The 20515-nt window shown below is 51.5% G+C and overlaps 2 protein-coding genes across 2 annotated transcripts in view; one reads left to right on the top strand and one right to left on the bottom strand.

Moving 5' to 3' along the window:
* NT5C2 (5'-nucleotidase, cytosolic II) overlaps positions 1-8526 on the bottom strand; it is a 57284-nt gene extending 48758 nt beyond the window's left edge. The window contains exon 1 of the mRNA XM_084290354.1: positions 8460-8526. The gene's annotated coding sequence lies outside the window, so the exon portion shown is untranslated. The remainder of the gene's footprint in view (positions 1-8459) is intronic.
* A 4253-nt stretch (positions 8527-12779) lies between these two features.
* INA (internexin neuronal intermediate filament protein alpha) lies at positions 12780-16491 on the top strand (the record flags this gene model as incomplete). The annotated part of the gene is made up of 3 exons (XM_084290210.1): positions 12780-13577; positions 15477-15601; positions 16218-16491. 3 exons carry the CDS (start codon positions 12780-12782, stop codon positions 16489-16491), a joined length of 1197 nt encoding a protein of 398 aa, XP_084146336.1.
* Positions 16492-20515: the final 4024 nt, after the last annotated feature.

Consider the following 20515-nt stretch of genomic DNA (forward strand, 5'->3'; position numbering starts at 1 on the left):
AGACAGCCTTAATACCCAGCATGGCCACAGAGTTCATACACAAAACGGGGCCACAAACACACAGAGTGCAAAATAATGACACTCCTTGGCTACAAAGGCACTGTGAAGATAAATACAGAAATAATTTAGTAAAGAAGGTCTTAATTCTCAGTTCTCCTAGTATATCGTGCTCCAGAAGCACACCAGCCTACGATAGATTCCATGGGTTCCTATTTTTGCCCTTAAATAATGGTTACCCACCTCTCTTCCACAAAGCCTTCCTTGATGCTGATCCAGGTAGGAAAGGCAAGAACCTTGTGCACCCAGGCTCAGCTCACCCACATCACCCCTGGGCTGGCCCTCACACCCTCCTGAAACGTTCACCCAGGGCAGAAGGACAACACTCACCTTCCCTACGTTGCTCCCAGCTGGCAGCCACCCTTCACCCTCTGTCTTTCCTGCCCCTGCTCTTGGTGAGCAGTCCCACGCAGCAGCTTTCTGCCTACAAGAAGAAAGCCCCGCAGACAGCTGTGCTGACCGAGAGGGCACAGGGATGAAACCCAGGTACCGTGAAGCCTGTGGGTGTTTCAAAGCGCTCGGAGCTGTGCGAACTTCCCTTCTGCATACAGACAGCTCAACTCGTTCCTTTCCTGACCTGTTTTTTTAATCAGAGGCAAACACAGTAATTATAGTCTGCCTGATTACAAACGAAATTACAAACCTGTCCTTAGGGCACAATAGTGTCCCCACCTACACCTTATCGGCCCCCAGATCTCATTTAATCTTGACAGATGTGTAGTACTGAGGCACCGTTGCAGGAAACTCTTTGAGTAAATTAATTTGACGAACACCTTCTCTGCAGCACCCCACGCTCTTCCAAAAGACGGCTTATCCCTGCAGCACTTCTTATGCAGCCTACGTGACTCAATTCATCAGAAAAAGAACTGAATAAACTAAGAACATCAACCTCTGATGACTTGGACCTTTTGCTGACTCTGGCTTCCTTTTGATAACCTAACTGTCTCGGCTTTATCAACTGATACCAAAGGCCTACATTATACTGTTTCCAACAGTATCGACCTCTTTTCTTCAGAAACTTTTTGCAACCCTTTCCAAGTACAACACAAAGCACGAAGCTCGTTTGGGGAAAACCGTCAGCTTTCCATGAGCCCTTCAGTTCACTGCTTTTTAGTATTTTAAATCAATCCTGGTGACGCAGGAGGTTGTGCCCTGACAGGAGCTGAGGAGGGCACACAAGATGTTCTCCCTGTGCTAGTCCCAACACAGACTGTGCTGAGGGAGGACACAGATGAAATGACAGATCCACTGCTGCAGCTGTGACCTGGAAGCAGCCTTCCAGCCTGAAGGGTGAGAGAGCATTAAAAAAGAACTAAGACAGCACTGTCAGCAGGTCCTCGTTATCCCGAGATCAGAACCGAGAGCTCCCGACACCAAACCTTGCCTTTGGCCACGGCTTCTCTCTTCGGGGAACCTGAAGTGTCTCGTTAGTGCGGAGTTGAAGACTCATTCAACAGCACAGCCGGGTGCTCCTGCTGCAGATGAGCGAGCAGCCAGAATCCCCTGCATCCTGAGACACCTTTAAAGCACTCAGTCCCAGGCAGAGCAGCGTGACAGCCCCAAGTCACTGAGAACATTACCTCACCTACTGTAGTTGCTAAAAACAAGCCGACCACGTGCCCAGCCAGCACCGAGCCTCCAGCGTGGCCACAGAAATGCCTCCTCCTAACTCCTTCCTAACAGCACTTGGAAAAACCTCAGCCCGGCCCTGAACATCACAACACGGGTCTTTTGGAGGACACTTCTCTGCATGCCCTAACCTTGCCAATATTTGTTCTTGACCCCACCAGAACACTTCAATTTATGAGGCCTGAAAGTGCTTTTTATTACTGTCTTTGTTAATATCTACCCGCTGCATGGCTGTGAAGAAAAACGAGTGGTAGATGAGTAAAACATTGTTGGTTTTTCATCATCCTTTCCCTCCTGATTGCTCAAGCCTAGCAAGCAGATTTTTTTGGCCTTGGCTTGTAAAACTGCCAAGTACAATTCTGCAAGAGAAGTTACAATACATGTAAAAAAAGAGTTAAGAACCTACCTAATGTATTATTCGAGGTGAAAAAACATAGGAATGGTTAGATCACGTGCTTTTAATAAACTCTTAGAAAGGCCACAGTGTTACTGCTCTGGATCAGAACTAATAGAAATCCCCAAATTATTGAAGGCTACATATGTATATTTCAGCTCAGATCACAGCAAGGAAAGCTCTTGCCAATTTGTATACAATTTGCTCAAAAACATCACACACATCTGCTCCTGATTCCAGCCCTAGCATTTTTTTAACATCCTCACGCTCTGTAAAACCATTCCATTTCAACACTACTCTGCAGAGGATATTAAGAAACACCAGAACACGTGAGCCACTCATTCTGCCCAGCATGCCTGCAGTCACCAAGTGATTAATAGTACGGGTAAGTTAAATTCACATTATTGACTAAAAAGGACTTAGCAAAAGATCTTCTGGTACACCAGTCACTGCTCGTGTAGAGAGGGCATTTTGAAGAATGGAGCAGAGGGATTTTATGTCTACTTACTTGAACCACTTACAGATTTAGTTAGCAAATGCTCATTGTTATAATTTTTCCCCAGAATTCAGATCACCGGTACACCAACTGACTGATGCTTGCAACGTGAAGTGGCAAGTGAAATCTGACTCCTGCCTCAGTTTCCAGACAGCAAAACGAACAGGTGATTTACCAGTCTGGCTTGCTTCTATGTTAAATTCCTCCTTCCAGCTTCACTCAGCTGCCTGGATTACGACGACGGCAGCTACCAAAACTGACCCGGAGGAGCAGTCTCCAGGGTCAGCCTCAAGCTAACAGGTGCTCAGAGCACCTGGAATTCACGTTCATCTCATCAGATTTCTTCACGGACTGAGCTCATCCTGATCGAAAAGCACATACAGAGAATGAGGTTAAAAAAGTGGAAATGAACAAGAAATGAACAAGAAGCAATTATGCAGCAGCTATGGGCATCTGTTCCTAAGGGGTCTCAGTGAATACGGCATGGGATGTCAGAAAGGACAGGATTTATCCAAAACACTCAGGACCAACTCTTGCAGACATTTCCTGGGACTTCTATAGGCACCTCTCTTTGCATAGGCTTGAGCTGAATTGCTCTGCAATGTCCAGAAAGGTGAGCTGGAAACTTCAGAAAGCAACATTTGAAATACCTTTGCCAATGCATACAGATCTTCCACTGGAGAAAAAGAAAAAAAAAAAAAAAGGATAAAAACCATCTCAGAGGGAGGTGGAAAAAAGAAAGGAAACCAACATGTAAAAATATTATTATTATTATTATTAATTGCAACTGGTTTCACTTACCAACTCCCCAAATTACCTGCCGTTTAACTTACTAGCCTTTGATGTTATTAGTGGTAATCACCATGTTATGTTTACAAAGCACTGGCATGCATCTCACTCAGTGCTTCTTTGGCTTTCTTGAGGGCAGAACATTCACATGCTCTTCTCTGACCCCATGTTCCTAATTATTTCTGTGCATGCCCACGTACAACTCATCACCAACTGAACTGACCCAAACACCAGCTGAATCCAGCTGGTCTAGAGATTTTGCTATGCTTTGTACTAACCCATCCGTCTTCTCCCCTTCCAATTTACCTGCTGTTCTAGGTTATTTTAGAAGCTGATTAGAAAGTTTCTCTTGACAAATTCCACAGCCAGATGTGCCATGTTTGATGCAAAAGCCAAGAGGCACCCAGTCCAAGCAGCAACGTATGAGCTGATTGCCTCCTGTTCTCCGAAGGCACTAAGGGATACCCGTTAGAGCAGCAGCACTGCTCCCTCCCAGACCCAACACACACAGCTGGGATGCAGCTGGGGCTACCGCAGCAGCGCCAGCAGCAGCTGCTGCCCGGGAAAAGGCAGCAGCTCGCCCCAAAATAGGTGCAACCCACCCCAAAATAGGGGCAACCCACCCCGAAGGTGCCTCAACCCACAGCCGCCCTCCGCAACTGCAGGGCTGGACCACCCGGGTTGGAAAGTGTTTTTTGGAAGTGTACCTTCACGGAGGGTTCGGCGAGGATTTGCTTCCTGAAACTCCAGCTATAACGCATCTTAAGTGTTTCGTGTGTTATGCCAATGATAACACGGAGAAGTACAAGGCCTGGGTCAAAGCCAGTTAATCCAAAGGGCTGTTCTTAAGTAAACAGTGGGAAACCATTCTGCTTGGGAGCCTCCCGCAGAAAGCCGTGCAGGAAGTCTCTGTTTTCTCCTTTCCGCTGAACCAATTGTGCCAAGTAAGGTTTCACGATAATCTGGTAGTAAGCATATATGCAAAACAGTACGCCTTTGTTTGAAAAGAGCTGGGAGCGGTGAATATTCTCTAACTTAATTAAGCTGAGTTTGGACTGCGTAATGACTTCAAGGAACATTTGTTTTTAAATAAATCAGAAGTGGTAGGATGAGGCAGAATGGGAATTTTGGACACCGAAACAGTCTTCGTATTTACAGTTTGAGTACAAAACAAGCAGTGTTAGGGCACATTGTCCCCACGCATCTGTCTCTACTAACTCACTTCACACCTCGGTGCCACTTCCAAATCCCAGGAGAATCACTTCTGCTTGGGCCTCCCCTTCTCCTCCCATCCACCTACAGAAGCCGTGCCCACACCTCCTTTATCTTCCAAAAAGAAACCAACAGATCGCTCGTGTACCACCATCACTGCGACTCCTGCTCTCCACAGTTGATGCGCTCACACCTTTGCAGAATGTAAAGCAGTTTTACCCGGTGAGATGCACAAGGTAAGAACCAGCTCGCTTCCTTTGCTTACATGTTAACAGAAGGCAGCCTACAGATAAGCACAGCGGGGTTTCCAACCTCCCCAGCTCGGTCTGAACTCTCTCTCTGACGAAACTACCAAAAGAGGGCTGGAGGTGCTGGTAAATCCAGCAGCAGGTATTCATGCCCGGAGGATGCTAAGCTAAGGTCACCAGCGAGCAACAAGCTTAGCCTCCACCGCTCTGTAGCAGACTTGAAAAAAAGTGACAGGCCTGCGAGGGCTGGCACGCAGCCACTCGCTGCTCCTCCACGTGGGGACCCAGGCGTCCAGGAAGTCGAGGCAAATGTGCTCCTGACCTTACAGCAAGGTGCACACGCTGCCGTTACACACCGAGGGAGCGGGCAGATGCAGCAGTCAGCAGCAGACACAGACTGCTGTGGGTTTTCAGGCTGAATCATTCAGGCTCCTTTCTCAATCTCACGCTGTCATATAAAAAAAAAAAAAATGATTTTCCCTACCGTAGCTTTGCACAGCCAGGCCTCCCAAGCACCTTTTTAGCCCTGCAAACATGTGAATGAGACTTAATAACTACCCTTACGCAGCCAGGTTTGGATTGCCAATTGCTTACAGTGGCTACCTTCAATACCTGCGCAATATTTTCCAGATGTTGCTTCACATCTATTTACTGTACATTAAGTTCTATTTATTGTGCACACTGGATTGTCTCTGCGGTTGTGTTAAGAAAGCAGAGTCATGTTATACATGCTGTCTATGCAGAGTACACAGTCCAAGGTTTTAGGAACCATTCCAGCTAACGAGTCGTGATTAAAAAAGCAAAATACAGATGACTGCTACATGCATCATAGCCATGACACATAATAACAACTTCTTTAGTAGCAGAAAACAGACGTTTTACAGCAAGAAATATTTATATGAATGTGCACTTTGCAAATACTCAAACAATAAGATATGCTTGAGCACGGAATAGCCAACGTTTAGAGACTCACACCACGGCCATATCAAGTATCATTGTCAAACGATGTTTGTGCTGCCGACATAATAAATACAATTTATAAAATAGATGCCATACAGACAGTAAGTGAAGAATTCCCATGTGCTGACTTAGTAACATGTCTCATCCCAAACACATCCCAAAGAGCGAGACAAGGCTTCCACTCCCGGGCACGCTCTGTTTGGTTTTCTGTCCTATTATTCTCACCGCTAAAAAAGCCACAGCTGGTTTATATCAGGACAGCCAGCGTTTGTGAGCCACCCCGATGTAAGGGCACGGCGCAGAGCAGGCACGGGGAACTCATCCCAAGGTACATCATCGCCCAGGCTGTCCTCTGTTGACGCACAGCACTGTCCTCAGCTTCCCTTGGGGCAGAGCCGAAGTGCCTGGCCCTCTTCATGGCTTTGTGCTGGACAGCATACGAGCGGTTCTTATCCCGAGGTGATTAGTTACAGAGGTGTGCTTTCAGACGAGTGAAGACAAGGCACGGCTCTGCCAAACAGCAAGCCAGTTCCTATGACAACTTTCCACTGCAGCCTGGCTGGAGCCCATTAATGCACCTTCCTCAGGCCAAGCAGCTTCTGCGTGGCAATGCTGCCGCGGGTCCTAGGGGCTCTGCAGGACTGACCAGCAGTGGTGAGCGACTGGTTGCACTCTACTGGATCACCCCGATCCCACAGCGCTCCCCCGTTTCAAATTTATACAACAGAAGGGGCTCTCGGTGCCCACAGAGCACGTGGGACTCAAAGGCTGTGGATCGCCTCCGTGTGCCCCAAGGATGGCCAGCCCTGGGCCATCCCCAGATAACAGCTCCCTGCAAACTAACCGTGTCATTTTTTAAGTGAAGCATTATTTTATTGAGCTGACCTGCCAATAACGGGTACGAGGTGAGCATATAAACCTATCTGCTTTTCCAATGAACATCGGTTAAACCCCGTATTTTAATAGCTTGCTTCCCTTCTACTTTAGATGCAAAAATAACATACCTGTAGTTTTCTGGAGGAAATACAACATTCCTTTCCATGTTTCCCTGAAGAGTACAATATCATGGTGCTTACCAGTAAACACCAAACTAAGCTGGGAAAATTTCAGCTTGCATCTGACTTTTGCCAGCATATATCCTAGAAACAGTGTATATAACGCTAACGCTACCAAAGCAAACATACTAACGGCCTCTAAATTTCAAACCTCAGCTGAAAACATTTCTCCCGTTCTTACAATTTTTCTCCCATTTATCTCTGCAATTGTACTTCATTCAATGGAGTGTTTTAGATGTAATTCGGCGGTGCATTTTGCAATACAATTTGCTTGAATGAAGCTATACAGAGTAAAGGTTGTATTGTACTATATAATGAAACGACGTCCATGCTTGAACAAACTCCAACTGCTGTTAATCAAACCAGCAAGTTCCTGAATGATCTTTTGGAGTCAGGACTAATGGCAATAGATTATTTTAAATAGCAGCTCCACTCTCAAATATGTTTAGGTTGACAAGGGCTGTGACAGACTTCCGCAGCTAAGCGGATGAGCTTGCAAGCGAAACGTTACGTTTTTTCCTCGTTGCTGGAACCACAAACTCAGCTCGCGAACCGGAGGCCGAAATGCAGTTCTGAGTTTTGATTCTGGTTTTCAGCAAAGCCGCGCAGCACCTGCAAAGACCTGCAACCCTTCCTATTTTCAATTCGTTCACTGATCTTTATACATTTCCTTCCTCCCAAAGCAAAGAGGTGTACGGATCGACACCACGTTTTGGCTGGTGGCGAGATGTTACACGGAACCGATACAGGTAAGGAGGAGACGTTTTTCTGTAGTCACTTAAAAAGCATATTGCGATCTTTGAGGTTCAACGGTAAATCTTCCAGAGCTATAAATAAATAAATAACGAAACTTCTTTAAAAAGTAGTAATCGTGCCTTGGGAGGAAGGTTTCCAAAACCATGACTGAGAGGACCTTCAGCATCCAGCCTGGCAGCCTTCTAGCGCTGGAGTAAAACTTAGGGATTTCATCATCTCGCTGGTACCAGGAATGTTTAAAGCCAGCCTGCGCTACAAGAAACTGCGCTGCCCTGTTCAGTCACGCAGTCTATCAGAAACCCGTGTAGGATTGTTTCCGTCACGTATTTTGCAACAGCATTTTTGGCACAAAAAGGGAAGATTTTTTTTTTTAAAAGAAAGGCATAAGCAAATGAGAGGAAAGGGGTTGTGTGTTGATTTTTTTTTTTTTTTAACTGTTATTTGGTGCCTGGCTCCTGCCTTTCAGCCCCAGCCTGACACACACAGACAGACCGAGAGCACCCGAAACACCACAGCGGTGACAGGGAAGGGAACTTGGGAGGGAAGGGAGAGGGGGGGGACCGTGAGGGCACCGTGAGGCAGCAGCGGGGGGCTACCGGGGTCCTCCCCTGCCCTGCCTGACGGAGAAAGCCCGGGGGCGAGCACCGGGAGCTCCACACGCCCCCCGCTCCCCCTTTCTCCTCACGCCGGGCCGCGGCCATAGCCCCCCAAGCCCCGGCTGAGGGGAGCGTCCCCCCCCCCCCCTTTCCCCAACGGTCCCCTCCAACGGTCGCCGCCGCCACGCGCCCGGCGCGCGCACGCGCGCAACCCCCGCCCGCCCGGGAGCGCGCGCACTGCCCCCGCGCGCCCGGGCCCGCTCTCACCTCCCTCCGCGCCGCGCTCGCCACAAGTGCCCCGCACCAACTGCCGCAGCGCCCCGCCGGCGGCACTGCGCAGGCGCGGCCCCAAGCCCCGCCCCTCCTCCTCCTCCCTCTCCCCCTCCCTCCCCACGGCCGGCGCTAGGGAGCGGGGAGAAAGTGCGAGGCTGGTGGAGGGACGCAAGGGAGCGGGGAGAAAGTGCCGAGCGCCGCCACAGCCGCAAAGAGGATCCCTCTGTCCCCCCCCCTCGGCCCCGCGTTGTCCCCGCTGCCCGTGTTTTCCTTCATCTGGCTGAAGGAGCCCGGGTTTTCGTTGAAATAAAGCAGTTATTGGCTAACTTGGGCTGAGCGTGGTTGTGGAGTGGGTTGGGGTGAGGTGAGGGGGTGTTTGGGAGGTGTGGGGGTTCAGGCAGTGTGAGCCCCCCGTTTTCACAGGACCGCAGACTAAGTGGTTAAGGTCGTGTCCTGGATGCCACCATGCTTTGTAATCTGCAGTTGGATAATATGCCTTGTGAAAAAAAAACATCATATTTGCATTTCAAAGTTGCTGCCAGGTTGGAAGAGACCTCCAAGACCATCTGGTCCAGCCGTCCCCCTGCCACCACTGTCACCCACTGAACCACGGCCCTGAATAGACTCGGAGAATCATTCAGGTTGGAAAAGATCTCAAAGAAAGGAGGAAAAGGAAAGGAAAAGAAGAGCAGCCCTCCTTTCCAGCTGTTCTCCTTGAGCCCCAGCAGGGTCCTGGCCACCCTGGTGCCACCAAAATGGCACCAGGGTGTCCCCGCGGGGCCACAGGTTTCAGCAGCCCTGACAGCTCCCAAACCCCACACTCATGTCGCTCTCCCCTCCTACATCCAGCTCCCACACGCCTCCCTCCTCCAGCATTTCTCTTCCAGCCCTGCTCCCCTTGTCCCCCCAGGGATGCTTCCCCTCGGCCTGCCCTCTGCACAGCGGCACTGAGCCGCCCTTGTGCTGTGGGGCTGGATGCAGGCCTCATGGCCCTCACACAGCCCCCAGACTCCATCACCCTGTCCAAAATGGGGCTGGAAGGGATCCTCCTGACAGCACAAGCCTGGAACATTCACCATTAATTTTAACTAAAGCCAAAAGTTCAGTTGTCACACAGCCACAGCAAGTGGGGGAGTCACACAGGTGGGAAGCTCAGCCTGTGGGCATTGTGCACGCCGAGCCACAGCCTCGCACCTCTGTGTGCCCTGGGTTTATCTTGGCGTGCCTCGTCTGGGCACCAAAGTGAGTGGCTTTACCTGGAGATGTGTCCTCCTCGATTTGGGAGCTCATTTCCACACATCCTTGTGGCTGTGCCATCCTGCAGGGTGTGGGGCTGTGTCTTTCCAACACGTACCCACTGGAGATGCGCCGAAGCCAGCAAAGATGATAAAAATCTTTAAATTATTTTCCTATGAAGGGAAATTAAATAGATTAAAATCTTCCAGCCTAGAAAAGAGACCAAGGAGGATAAGGCAGAGATCTGCAAAATCGTAGATGGGGTGGGTGAGGCGGCAGGAACAAACTTTTTGCAGCAAAGTCACTGTCTCAAAACCAGGGGCATTAAATGAAATCAGTTGGCAGCAACTTTGAAGTGCAAAGATGATGTTTTTTCACAAGGCATATTATCCAACTACAGATTACAAAGCATGGTGGCATCCAGGACATGACCTTATGCTGATTAGATAAGGGATGGCAAACACAGGGACGTGACCACTGCTCGGGGAGCTCCAAAGCCACAGAGGGCCAGAGCTGGAGAAGCTGCACCAAGGAAACATCTGTGCTGCTTCTCTGCTCTTTCCCTAAAACTCTCCCACTGCCCCAGAGAAACTCCCGAGTTACTCCTGAATTAGAGGGAGACAGTACAGCTATTTTTACATTTGCATTAGTGGTTTTGTGCCTGCATGATTCAGCAAATAAATCTTTGTTTCTCCCTCCCAAAAGGGGCCAGACCTGCCTGTGCTGGGAGGTCTGGCAGCAGACTCCCAACAGACACTTTGGATCTGACTGTTTCCTTCACTTTCCCTCAGTTCAGCAGCTGGGAAGCATTTTCCTCCCAGCCCACTGCTGCTGTGAAGCCAGGTGGTAAAACACGTACCCAGAGCATGAGTTTAATGGAGTGTGCTGGAAACTGGACAGAAGATGTGTATCCCATTTGCTGTGTGTGCACAGCTGAAAGGACAGCTCTTTCCTTTTAATCACAAACCCAGGCTAAATGCAGCTTCTGAGATAAATTGTTGAACGAGCCCCATCAGCAGGTGGGCGCTGTGCAAAGTCACAAAGTTTTAAGATATCCTCCTGCTGCCTACAGCTTGCCCTAGGTTTGCACTTGCACTTGCTGGAGTACAAAGTGCATACACACCCCTCTTGCCAAAGGATTGGATTCTCAAGGCCTTTCTCTGTGCATTAAACAACACGTGATGTACAGAACCACACAAAACATTGCAATGATACCCCTCTCCCTTCCTCTTTCTTTTAGCAAGTTTTGTGGATTGGGTCTGTGTCATCTAAGGACATCCTCCCAGTCTGCCAGGACACAGCTCCTCCGCAAAGATATGGCCACGCTGCTGCTCTCCCCCTCATCGAGGATGTGCAGCTCCCAGGTTTGTTGGCCAAGACAGCCCCTGAGACCTGTGCCAGGTGCTAAAGGGGCTCACGAGGGGGTTCAGTTTGGGTGCCAACCACCTGGGATGGGTTTAGGCTCAATTGGCAGCTCATGCAGAGGTGGATCCCAAAGTCTCAGCCACCCTTTTACTCTGAAAGAAGCAGTGCTTCAATGGGCTGCAGCTGCACCCCTGTTCTGCACGAGAGTAGTGGTTACTATCATTTATTGACTCAAATTCCTTTGAGTCAATAAATTCAGCTACACAGTCAGCACTCCTGAGCCAGCAGTCACTCTGGCAGCTGGCTCAGGTCCCACCTGTTTCAAGCAGTCTGGCTCCTTCCAGATCCAGAAAACCTCATCCATTCAGAGGGAAAGGGTTCCAGCCTCACGGCCTTTACTCCATGCATCCCAGTCCTTGCAGAGGCCCTTGTATTTTTTATTTTTAATTTATTTTTTATTTTTCTGCAGGACAGTATGATAATCTTACCTCTGGATTTGGATCACATCCCTATGTCAGCACAAGTGGGGAGGCCACTCTGCTTTTCCAGGACAAGACAGAACCAAAGCAACCTTCATCATCAGTACTAATCACCTCAGCAAAGTCATCAAAACGATGCCACATAACTAAGCAGAGCTGGTGACTTCCCAGTTCCTCGATCAGTTACTGCTGGTAGCAGAAACCTCGCTTAGGATATAGTAATGCAAAGCAACAGGTGTTGAGGAAGTGGTTAAACACACTTTGCGTGTGAGAAGTATGTGAAAGACCTGAAAAGAAACAACCCAGAGTGCAGGGGGGATTTCTGCAGCAGCGGTGTGAGCTGGGCAGCCTGGGCCAGGCTGATGCTGAGGGACCAGGCGGGCTGCAGACCCTTGATGTGAACACTTGGATCACAGGATCACAGAACGGGTTGGGCTGGAAGGGACCTTAAAGGACACTCTATCCTTCCCTCTCTCCCTCCATCGTTGTCTCCATCCCTACATCCTTTTCTCTGTCCTTCTATCCCTCCATCCATCCTCTTCTCCATCCCTCCATCTCTCCCTGTATCTGTCCCCCATCCCTCCATCCTTTTCTTCATCCTTTTCCCCATCCTTTTCTCCATCCCTACCTGTATCCCTCCCCCATCCCTCCATCCTTTTCTCCATCCCTCCATCTGTCCCTAAATCCTATTCTCCATCCTTCCCTCCCTCCATCCTCTTCTCCATCCCTCCACCCCTCCCCATCCCTCCATCCTTTTCTTCATCCTTTTCCCCATCCTTTTCTCTATCCCTCCATCTGTCCCTCCATCCTTTTCTCAACCCCTCTATCCTTTTCTCCATCTTTTTCTCCATCCCTCCAGTCTTCCCTATATCCCTCCATCCATCCTTTTCTCCATCCCTACCTGTATCCCTCCCCCATCCCTCCATCCCCCCTTCCATCCTTTCATCTGTCCCTCCACCCTTTTTTCCATCCCTCCACCCCTCCCACTAACCCTCCCCATCCCTCCATCCTTTTCTTCATCCTTTTCCCCACCCCTCCATCCTTTCCTCCACCCTTTCCTCCATCCCTCCTCCCTCCCTCTCTCCCTCCTCCTTTCGTTCAGCACAGCGGACAGCTCCCTCCTCTCCCTGCCATGAGCTCGGCCAGCAGCGAGCCCCCGGCCCCGGCCGCCTCCTCCCGCCGCCTCCTCCTCCCCCAGCCCCCGGTCTCGGTCCCGGTGCCGGTGCCGGTGCCGATGCCTCGCCCTAACGAGAAGGAGCAGCTCCGGGACCTCAACGAGCGCTTCGCCGGCTACATCGAGCGGGTGCGGGCGCTGGAGGAGCGCAACCGGGCGCTGGCCGCCGAGCTGGCGGAGCTGCGCCGCCGACCCCCGGAGCCCCGGCGGCTGGGGCAGGCTCTGGGCGGGGAGCTGCGGGCTTTGCGAGCCCGTTTGGAGGAAGCTCACGGAGAAAGGGCTCAGGCGGCTCTGGAGCGAGCCCGGCTGGCCGAGGAGACGCAGCGCTTGCGGGCTCGCTGCGAGGAAGAAGCCCGGGGCCGCGCCGAGGCGGAGCAGGCGCTGCGAGCCCGGCAGCGGGCGGCCGAGGGGGCTGCCCGAGCTCGCTGCGACCTGGAGAGGAGAGCCCAGGCTCTGCGGGAGGAGCTGGAGGAGCTGCGGAGGGCTCACGGCGAGCAGCTGGCACGGCTCGGGGCCGAGCTGCGGGCAGCCGCTCCCCAGCCCCCGGCTGCCGGTGCTGCCGGCCGGCCCGAGCTGGCGGCGGCTCTGCGGGAGCTGCGAGCCCAGTACGAGGCGCTGCCGGCCCGCAACCTGCAGGCGGCCGAGGACTGGTACCGGGCTCGCTGTGCGGGGCTCCACGAGAGAGCGGCTCGGAGCCAGGAAGCCGTCCGGGCCAGCCGCCGGGAGGTAGGCGAGTGCCGTCGGCAGCTGCAAGCCCGAGCCGTGGAGATGGAGAGCCTGCGGGGAGCCCACGAGTCCCTGGAGAGGCAGCTGCAGGAGCTGGAGGAGCGCCACAGCGCCGAGGCAGCCGGGCTGCAGGTGAGATGGGTGCCGCCCTCCTCCCCCCGCAGCATCCTGCAGCCTTCATCCCCCTCCCACCCCAGCATCTTCATCCACCCCTTCCTTATTCACCACCCTAAGGACCGAGAAGAGCCTTGGGAGGGGGGCAGAGAGGGCTAGGACACCCCTGCACGACCCCTTTCCCGCAGGTCTCACAGCTTGATGCATGGCCCTCTTCCCACCCCGTCCCTAAAATCAGCCCTGGAGTTGCCCACGCGTTGCCCAGCGCTGTGGGTGATTCCTCGAAGCCGCCTGCTCAGGCTTGGCCCCTCGCCTCCTGGCCTGGCCCTTGGCACCAGCACTGCAGAAATCGGAGCTCTGCAAACGCGAAGGCTGAATTTGCAGCCAGATCCCAGCATCTCGTACGCCCTTGGAAAGACGTGCGGCAGACACCACGTGCTCCATCTCTCTTACTCCATTAAAACACTACTACCACATTTTCTTGCTAGCAGGGAGAGCATCCGTGATTTAAAATAAACTAAATCCAGAGAGTGCTCTCTTAGATGGATACCAAGAGATCTTTTCTAAATCAAGCCATTTCCTTCTAAATAATGAAATGACTGCCTTACGTCACACCCAAAGGCCGCTGCTGTTTCACAGCCAAGTAATGCCTTGTCATGGAGGCCAGATTTTGCCAAGCTGTCTAGGAAGCTAGGGCTGTAGATCCAAGCTGCTTGCACTCTTGCTGAGTAGTTGGGGTCCTCAACAAATATTGTGGAAGCAGGCAATGTTTCCTGTAGTGGATGACAGGATTACACATAATAATCTTCTTAAATAGCCTTGATGCCATGTGAAAAGAGGGATTCCAGGTACGGAAAAAAAAATGCAGCTGGATTAAACAGCACCATAATTCAGACTGATGTAGCTGCAGAACATCAGCTTCCCACTACGTGACTCTCAGGATCTGCTGTGTGTGGTAACACTTGGCAGTCTGCTGAACAATGTGCCTGAGTAGGAGCTAAATAATTCCCCTGAAACTGATGGAGAAGGGTGGAAGTCTATCTTAAAAGTGAAAATTCCTGTTGTATCATCATTTTTTTTTTTCATCAACTATTTAAGCAGGGATGTGTCACCTTACTGTATTCTTAGGTTATTCGAAGAGAATAGGAGGAGGTGATGCAGGACACCAAGGAGGGGACAGGCAGGGATGAGGAGGGGGACAGGGTGGGGATGGCATGGCAGGACGATGCTTGTTCACTGCAACAGCAGAGCAGGAGGCGAGGGAAAGGGCTGGCTGTGGGAGTGGGCGCTGGGGAGCTGATGTTCGCAGTGGCCGCTGCAGGGCTTTGCAGGCAGGGCTGCTACAAACTGCTTACTCATTGCCCACGCCCCGGCGGCTGTGACAGGGAACCATTTGGGCTGGGAGGATCCCCCGTGGGAGGGGGTTTTACTGCTTTCAGGCCAGCAGCCCCTAGGCTTAGATATTTGAGTGTATTTGGGGTAAAAAATAAGAAATGAAATAAAAAACAGGGACTGGGGCCCTTGGACACCGCCTCATCCCAGTGTCCCAACCCTGATCCCCAGCACCCTGTTTGGTCCCATAAAACCCCATACCTGCTTTGATGGTGTTTAAACCTGCAAAATCCTATCCCTCTGCAGTGCCTGCCTTGTCCATGCCAGACTGGGCTCCCCCACTGAACCCCCATCACATAGACAGGAAAATATAGAAAACCATCGATGTTTAAAGCCTCCCCCCACTGCTCACGCTCACAAGCTACACCTGGTGCTCTGCCTGCTTTTACATCCTGGTTAGTGTGAGATTCTGTGATCATAAGCTCCTGGTTGGGATGTGCAGAGCAGAAAACCATAGGAAAAGAAAATAATAAAAAAAAACATCAAAACTCAGCCCCAAGCAGCCTTGCCTTTGCCTCCCTGCAGGACACCATCGGGCAGCTGGAGGATGACCTGCGCAACACCAAAACCGAGATGGCCCGGCACCTGCGGGAGTACCAAGACCTGCTGAACGTCAAGATGGCCCTGGATATCGAGATAGCTGCCTACAGGTAGGGCTGCTCTAGCCCCGCTCCCCCAAACCACTGCTCCACTAGGCAGTGGTGTTTAATGGGACCAGTACACGTCCCCATTGCAAAATCCTGCTCAGTGCAAAAGGCTGCGTCCCTCTGTGCTTCAGAGTTTTATTTTCCTGGGGTTTCTGAAGGGAGAGGAAGGAGCTGGTCTCACAAGTGCTCCAAAAATGATTGGCAGAAGCATATTATTTTGAACCAGCTACATGGTGCTCAGCTCTGTACTGCACTCAGGGGACAAATAGTGGGAGAAGGGGCCTTTTCCTGCCCCTCCCTGGTACTGCAGAAATGCAGAGGGGAAGTGTGACTGATGGGGAGCTCACAGCGTGATCAGAGCTAGTTTCCACCACAGGCCTGGGTGATATGGTGGGAAGTGCTTGGGCTTGTCACACCCTCAGGTGCTATGCTTCATTCATCCTTGATGCTTCATGCCCAAGCCTTAGGTTCAGGCAACCATGTCCCACATAACCAAACCTAGCACACATTGAAATCAGAACTGGGACAGTTTCCATCCAAACCAGTTGCATCCCAGTACCATGAAGGTATCTCATGAAGTGTCCCCAGCCTAACCCATTCCCTTCTGCTGTGATTGCAGGAAGCTGCTGGAGGGAGAGGAGACCCTCTTCAGCACAGGAAGTGTGGGCCTTTCAGCACTGAACCCTTTCCCCAACCCCACTTACTCCTTTCAGCCCCAAGGCTTTCGTTCCTCCACTCCATCCTTCAAGAAAGAGGAGCAAGGAGAGGTTGTTAAAGCGACCTCCAAGATATCATCCGGTCGGGCTGGAATGCTTGACGGGACCACTACCTCTGCCAAGAAAACAGAGAGATTAAACCTGCGTGGAGGAATCATTACGAATGCAAAAATGTAATGGTGGGGACCCCGTCCCTTTTGCATTTGAGGGGGAGCAGTCTCCACTCGGCCTTTTAATTGCTCCTGGAGAACCAGGCTGCGCCAAAGACCTGCACCCCACGGGGATGGGGCTCAGCAGCCCCCTATGGTCCCAGCAAGGTGAAGGCCGAGCTTGGCACATTGCTCTCTCTCAAATCAGGTGCGGCCATGCTCTGCAGGTCGCTGGGTGCATGCTGGTGGGTTTTGTGCACGGGGACTTATGGTGGGGGGCGAGGGGATCCCGCTGCCCGAGCTGCAATGTGGGGAGGGGGTGGCAAGGGCAATGAAACTCAACTACAGTTAGGGTTAAGGCTACAGACCTAATCACTTACTATCCAAATCCATGTATAGCTCAAGTGTTTCCTCTTAAGCTGTAGCCATCCACTTTTAATCCCAGAAGCACAGAAATAGCCATAAACACACCTCGCTTCTGGTCTAGGAGCCACTTAACATTTTAAACGATAAGGAACATTTTTTTCATGTGTGTGTCCTGATGACTGTCTGTTTCTCAGTAGTGTTAGTCCAGCCATGTGTGCAGGGTTTGTTGGTCAGGAGCCAGCACGTCGGGCACACCACTGGTGCTGCCGAGCCCCCGGTGCCAGCCCCCAAAAAGCCCCACGAGCGGCAGGGAGAGCTGGGCACCGCGGTGGCTCTGGCAAGGCAGCGCCCGCCCCACCGCTCGCTCTGCCAAACGTTGCATCCACGCCTCCGCTCCAGCCTTCCAACGTGTGCCAAATCTGATGTAGGATTTACAACCGTAGGTTTCCTTCAATGCCTTAAAATTGCCAGCGATCGCTTTTGCAAGAGTCGGAGACCGCGTGTGCTGTGTGTCGGTGCCCTGGCGAGGTTGCCATCACGAGACCTTACTGTCCTCTCAGTGGTGCCAGAGTAGTTCCTGGAACCAGCAAATCATTTGCTCACACTCTTTCCTCTTCTATTGTAAGGCACAAGTTAATAATTAAAAAGAAAGAAATAGTCATGTGAACCAAACCGAGCTCTTCTGTCTTTTTTTCATGCGGCTCCACGCTGTGTCCTGCACCGTCTTCACCTGCGTCCTGTCCATGATGATTCCCATGGACAGGGTCAGCCTGGCTTTCATGAGAGCCTGCAGACAAGAAAAAACTTTTTGTCAGGGTAAAAACCCCAGAGAGCTGGGGACAGCTGCCACACTGCTCCTAGGGCTGCAGGCAGGGCTGGCCCTTCTGGGGGCAGTGGGACACATTTGGGCCTCACCCCCAGGTGCCCACGGCGATGCCCCTGCCTTGTGGGAGAGCTCATGGCTGCCCAGTGAGGCAGCAAGGCCATGCATGGCTGGGGTTGTCCTAGTTTGTTCATAAAATGAACTCCAAGGCTGTGGTTGTCATCTCAAGATGGCTGCCGTGCCTCCTCCACATGCTCAGGGTTTAAAACTGGGCTCACAGTGAAGGTGAAGTGGTCTACACCTGGGGGCACCTCCCTCCCAAGTAAATCCAGCAGGCAGCAGTGGCTGTGGAGCTGGCTTATCCTCAGAAGATGCCTGAGGAGTCCCCGCATGTCCCACAAGTTGTGAGGTGACACAGTGGTGGCACGTCCCTGTGAGAGCGGCAATGGGGCCATCAGCAGAGCCCTGCAGCTGGCAGCACAGGAGGGCACGCATCCCCTGTGCTGGTGGCCTGCCCCAAAATGATGTCCTATGGCCTTCCTCTCCCTGCCACCTCCCCACAACCTGTCCTAGGATCCTGGGGACATGGTGTGACAGTCACCAGCCTGCCTGCGGCCCACCACAGCGTGGCCACTCCCTGTGACTGAGGCAAACCGGCGGCATTTCTCTCAGAGCAGGCATTTGGGGAAGATCAGGCAGATGGGACTGTGCAGCTGACGTAATACATTGCGAACCTCAGATACCCTCCAGCACTGCTTTGTTTCTGTCCCTTGAGTAACAACAGCCTGACGTGTCCTTTATTCCCAGCGCAAGCCTTGGTCACGCTTCCTGCCTGCTCAGCTGGTTGCTCCTAACGAAGCTGGGATTTTACTTCAGTGATAACGATCTGGAGGGGCTGCATTCACACAGGAGAACAAAGGAGCTGACAGAGGATGTGTTTTTTTGGAATGAGACGCAGCTCTTTGTAAGGGACCTCTCCAGAGATTTCCTGCATTTCCAGAGCTCGGGGAAGGCTGCAGGGTTTGGTGCTGCACTAGGCTGGACAGGGCAGCGTGTCCTCTGTCATGGCCCCGTCTTTCTTACTGGGTTAAACACTGAGGCTGCCAGAGGAAAGGAGAGAGTCACGCTTCATCTGCTTAAAGATTTATACCTCTGCAGAGCTGCGACCTCCCAGCTAAAAGGCAGCTGCAGACACTGCACCACCAACCCGGGAAGAAGCAGGGAGTGGCCATTCCTCCATCACGCTGCCTTCCCTTCATCTTTACGGTGGGGAGAAAACCAGATCCCATGCAGGGGTGCGAGCTCCCCGTTTTTTCCTTTGTTGAGATGCTGGCCCATGCAGCCGTGCTCTGTGGCTGCCTGACTCTGTGCATTTTGTTGCCATGAGGATGAGATACATGTAGGAGAGCCCCAGCAGCCTGGGATGGGCCTGGGTCACGTTCCTGCTGCTCCAGTGATGGAAGAGATGGTTTCCTTCATGATCCCAGATCCAATAGTCCTTTGGCACCCCTGGAGGTTCCTCTAGTAACTGTGCTGAGATACACAGTTCCTTAAAAGCTGGGAGTTGCTGCACACAGTTTTGCTTTTGACACTTGTCCAGATACTGGAACTCATTAAGAAGTAAGCCAAAGAAAAAGCAGCCAAAGAAACACCCCCCAAACATATGCATTCCTGCCAAAGGAAAACATCTCCAGTTCCAGACTTGGGAAGGACCCTGTTATTCAGGGAGAAGGAATCAATAGGCAATTCAGGGCAAAATCTCTTCCTGCTCCTTAGGCTGGATCCATCCAGTTCTCTTCTTTCCAGCTCTTAGCAGAGAGACCTCCCCAAGAAGAGCTTCATCCTTGAGTGAGTAACCCATGTACAGCCCTAATGCCAGCAGTCAAACATGCACCTGAGTGATCAAACGTCCACATCAGTGGGAACTGACACTTCACATTAAAGTTTATACTGAAATAGTATGAGCACTGCAAACTCATTCATGCAACCCTTCTCATTCATGCATCTCTTTGCAGGCATATGGGAATAAGGATCACTTGGCAAACGTAGCATAACAAGCAGACAAGGCACTGCTTGGGGTGGTGAGAGAATCTGACCCTTGGAGTCCCATTCCAAGCAGGATTAGGGTAGAAGGGGAAAAGAAGTGGAAAATGCCCTCTTGCCACAGCAGAACAGCTGGCAGTCCCAAAACTCAGCATGCTGTAGTGCGCTGCACTTCAGGGATGTGTTCCAACATGGGTGCTTTAATGCCTATTTATCCCATTTCAGGCCAGGGGACTCCAGCTGAACAAAAAACGTTTGCAGATATAAGGTCTGCAATTATGGGGTTGTGAGGGAAGGCAATTCTACAGCCTGTGCAGGGGTCTTCATCCCAAACCCTGCAATTATCCCAGCTAAAACAGAGGGGGCCCTGCAATTCTACAGCAAACATTTATAACCTTGTTAAGGCAGTATTCACCACAAAGAGACAACAACTCAGAACTGACAGCTCAGCTGTGTCCACCATAACACCAACAAGGAGCAGTCCTCATGCTTTAGTAACAGGTACTGTTACCAGTCCTGTTATACTCACATTAATGAAGGGGACCCTCAGTAGTACCCTGCTAATTACCCACCCTTCCACATCCCGTAGTCGCATGGAGTTTTTTTTTCCATTCATAGTGCTCTGTGTGCTTTACAGAAGTTATTGCACTAGTTGGACACAGCCGAGAAGTGAGGAGTTCTGTTCAAGGTCATACAGCAAGTCAGGGAGAGAAATGAAGAGAGAATGCTGGCATCCCAGAGCTCAGCTTACCCCCCTCACAAGCTTCCTCATGCAGGTTCAACCAGCACCATTTTTGGTCTGTAGGTCATGGCACATAAA

The sequence above is a fragment of the Netta rufina genome (assembly GCF_964035555.1).
Source record: "Netta rufina genome assembly, chromosome: 7".
NCBI classification, from domain to species: Eukaryota; Metazoa; Chordata; class Aves; order Anseriformes; family Anatidae; genus Netta; species Netta rufina.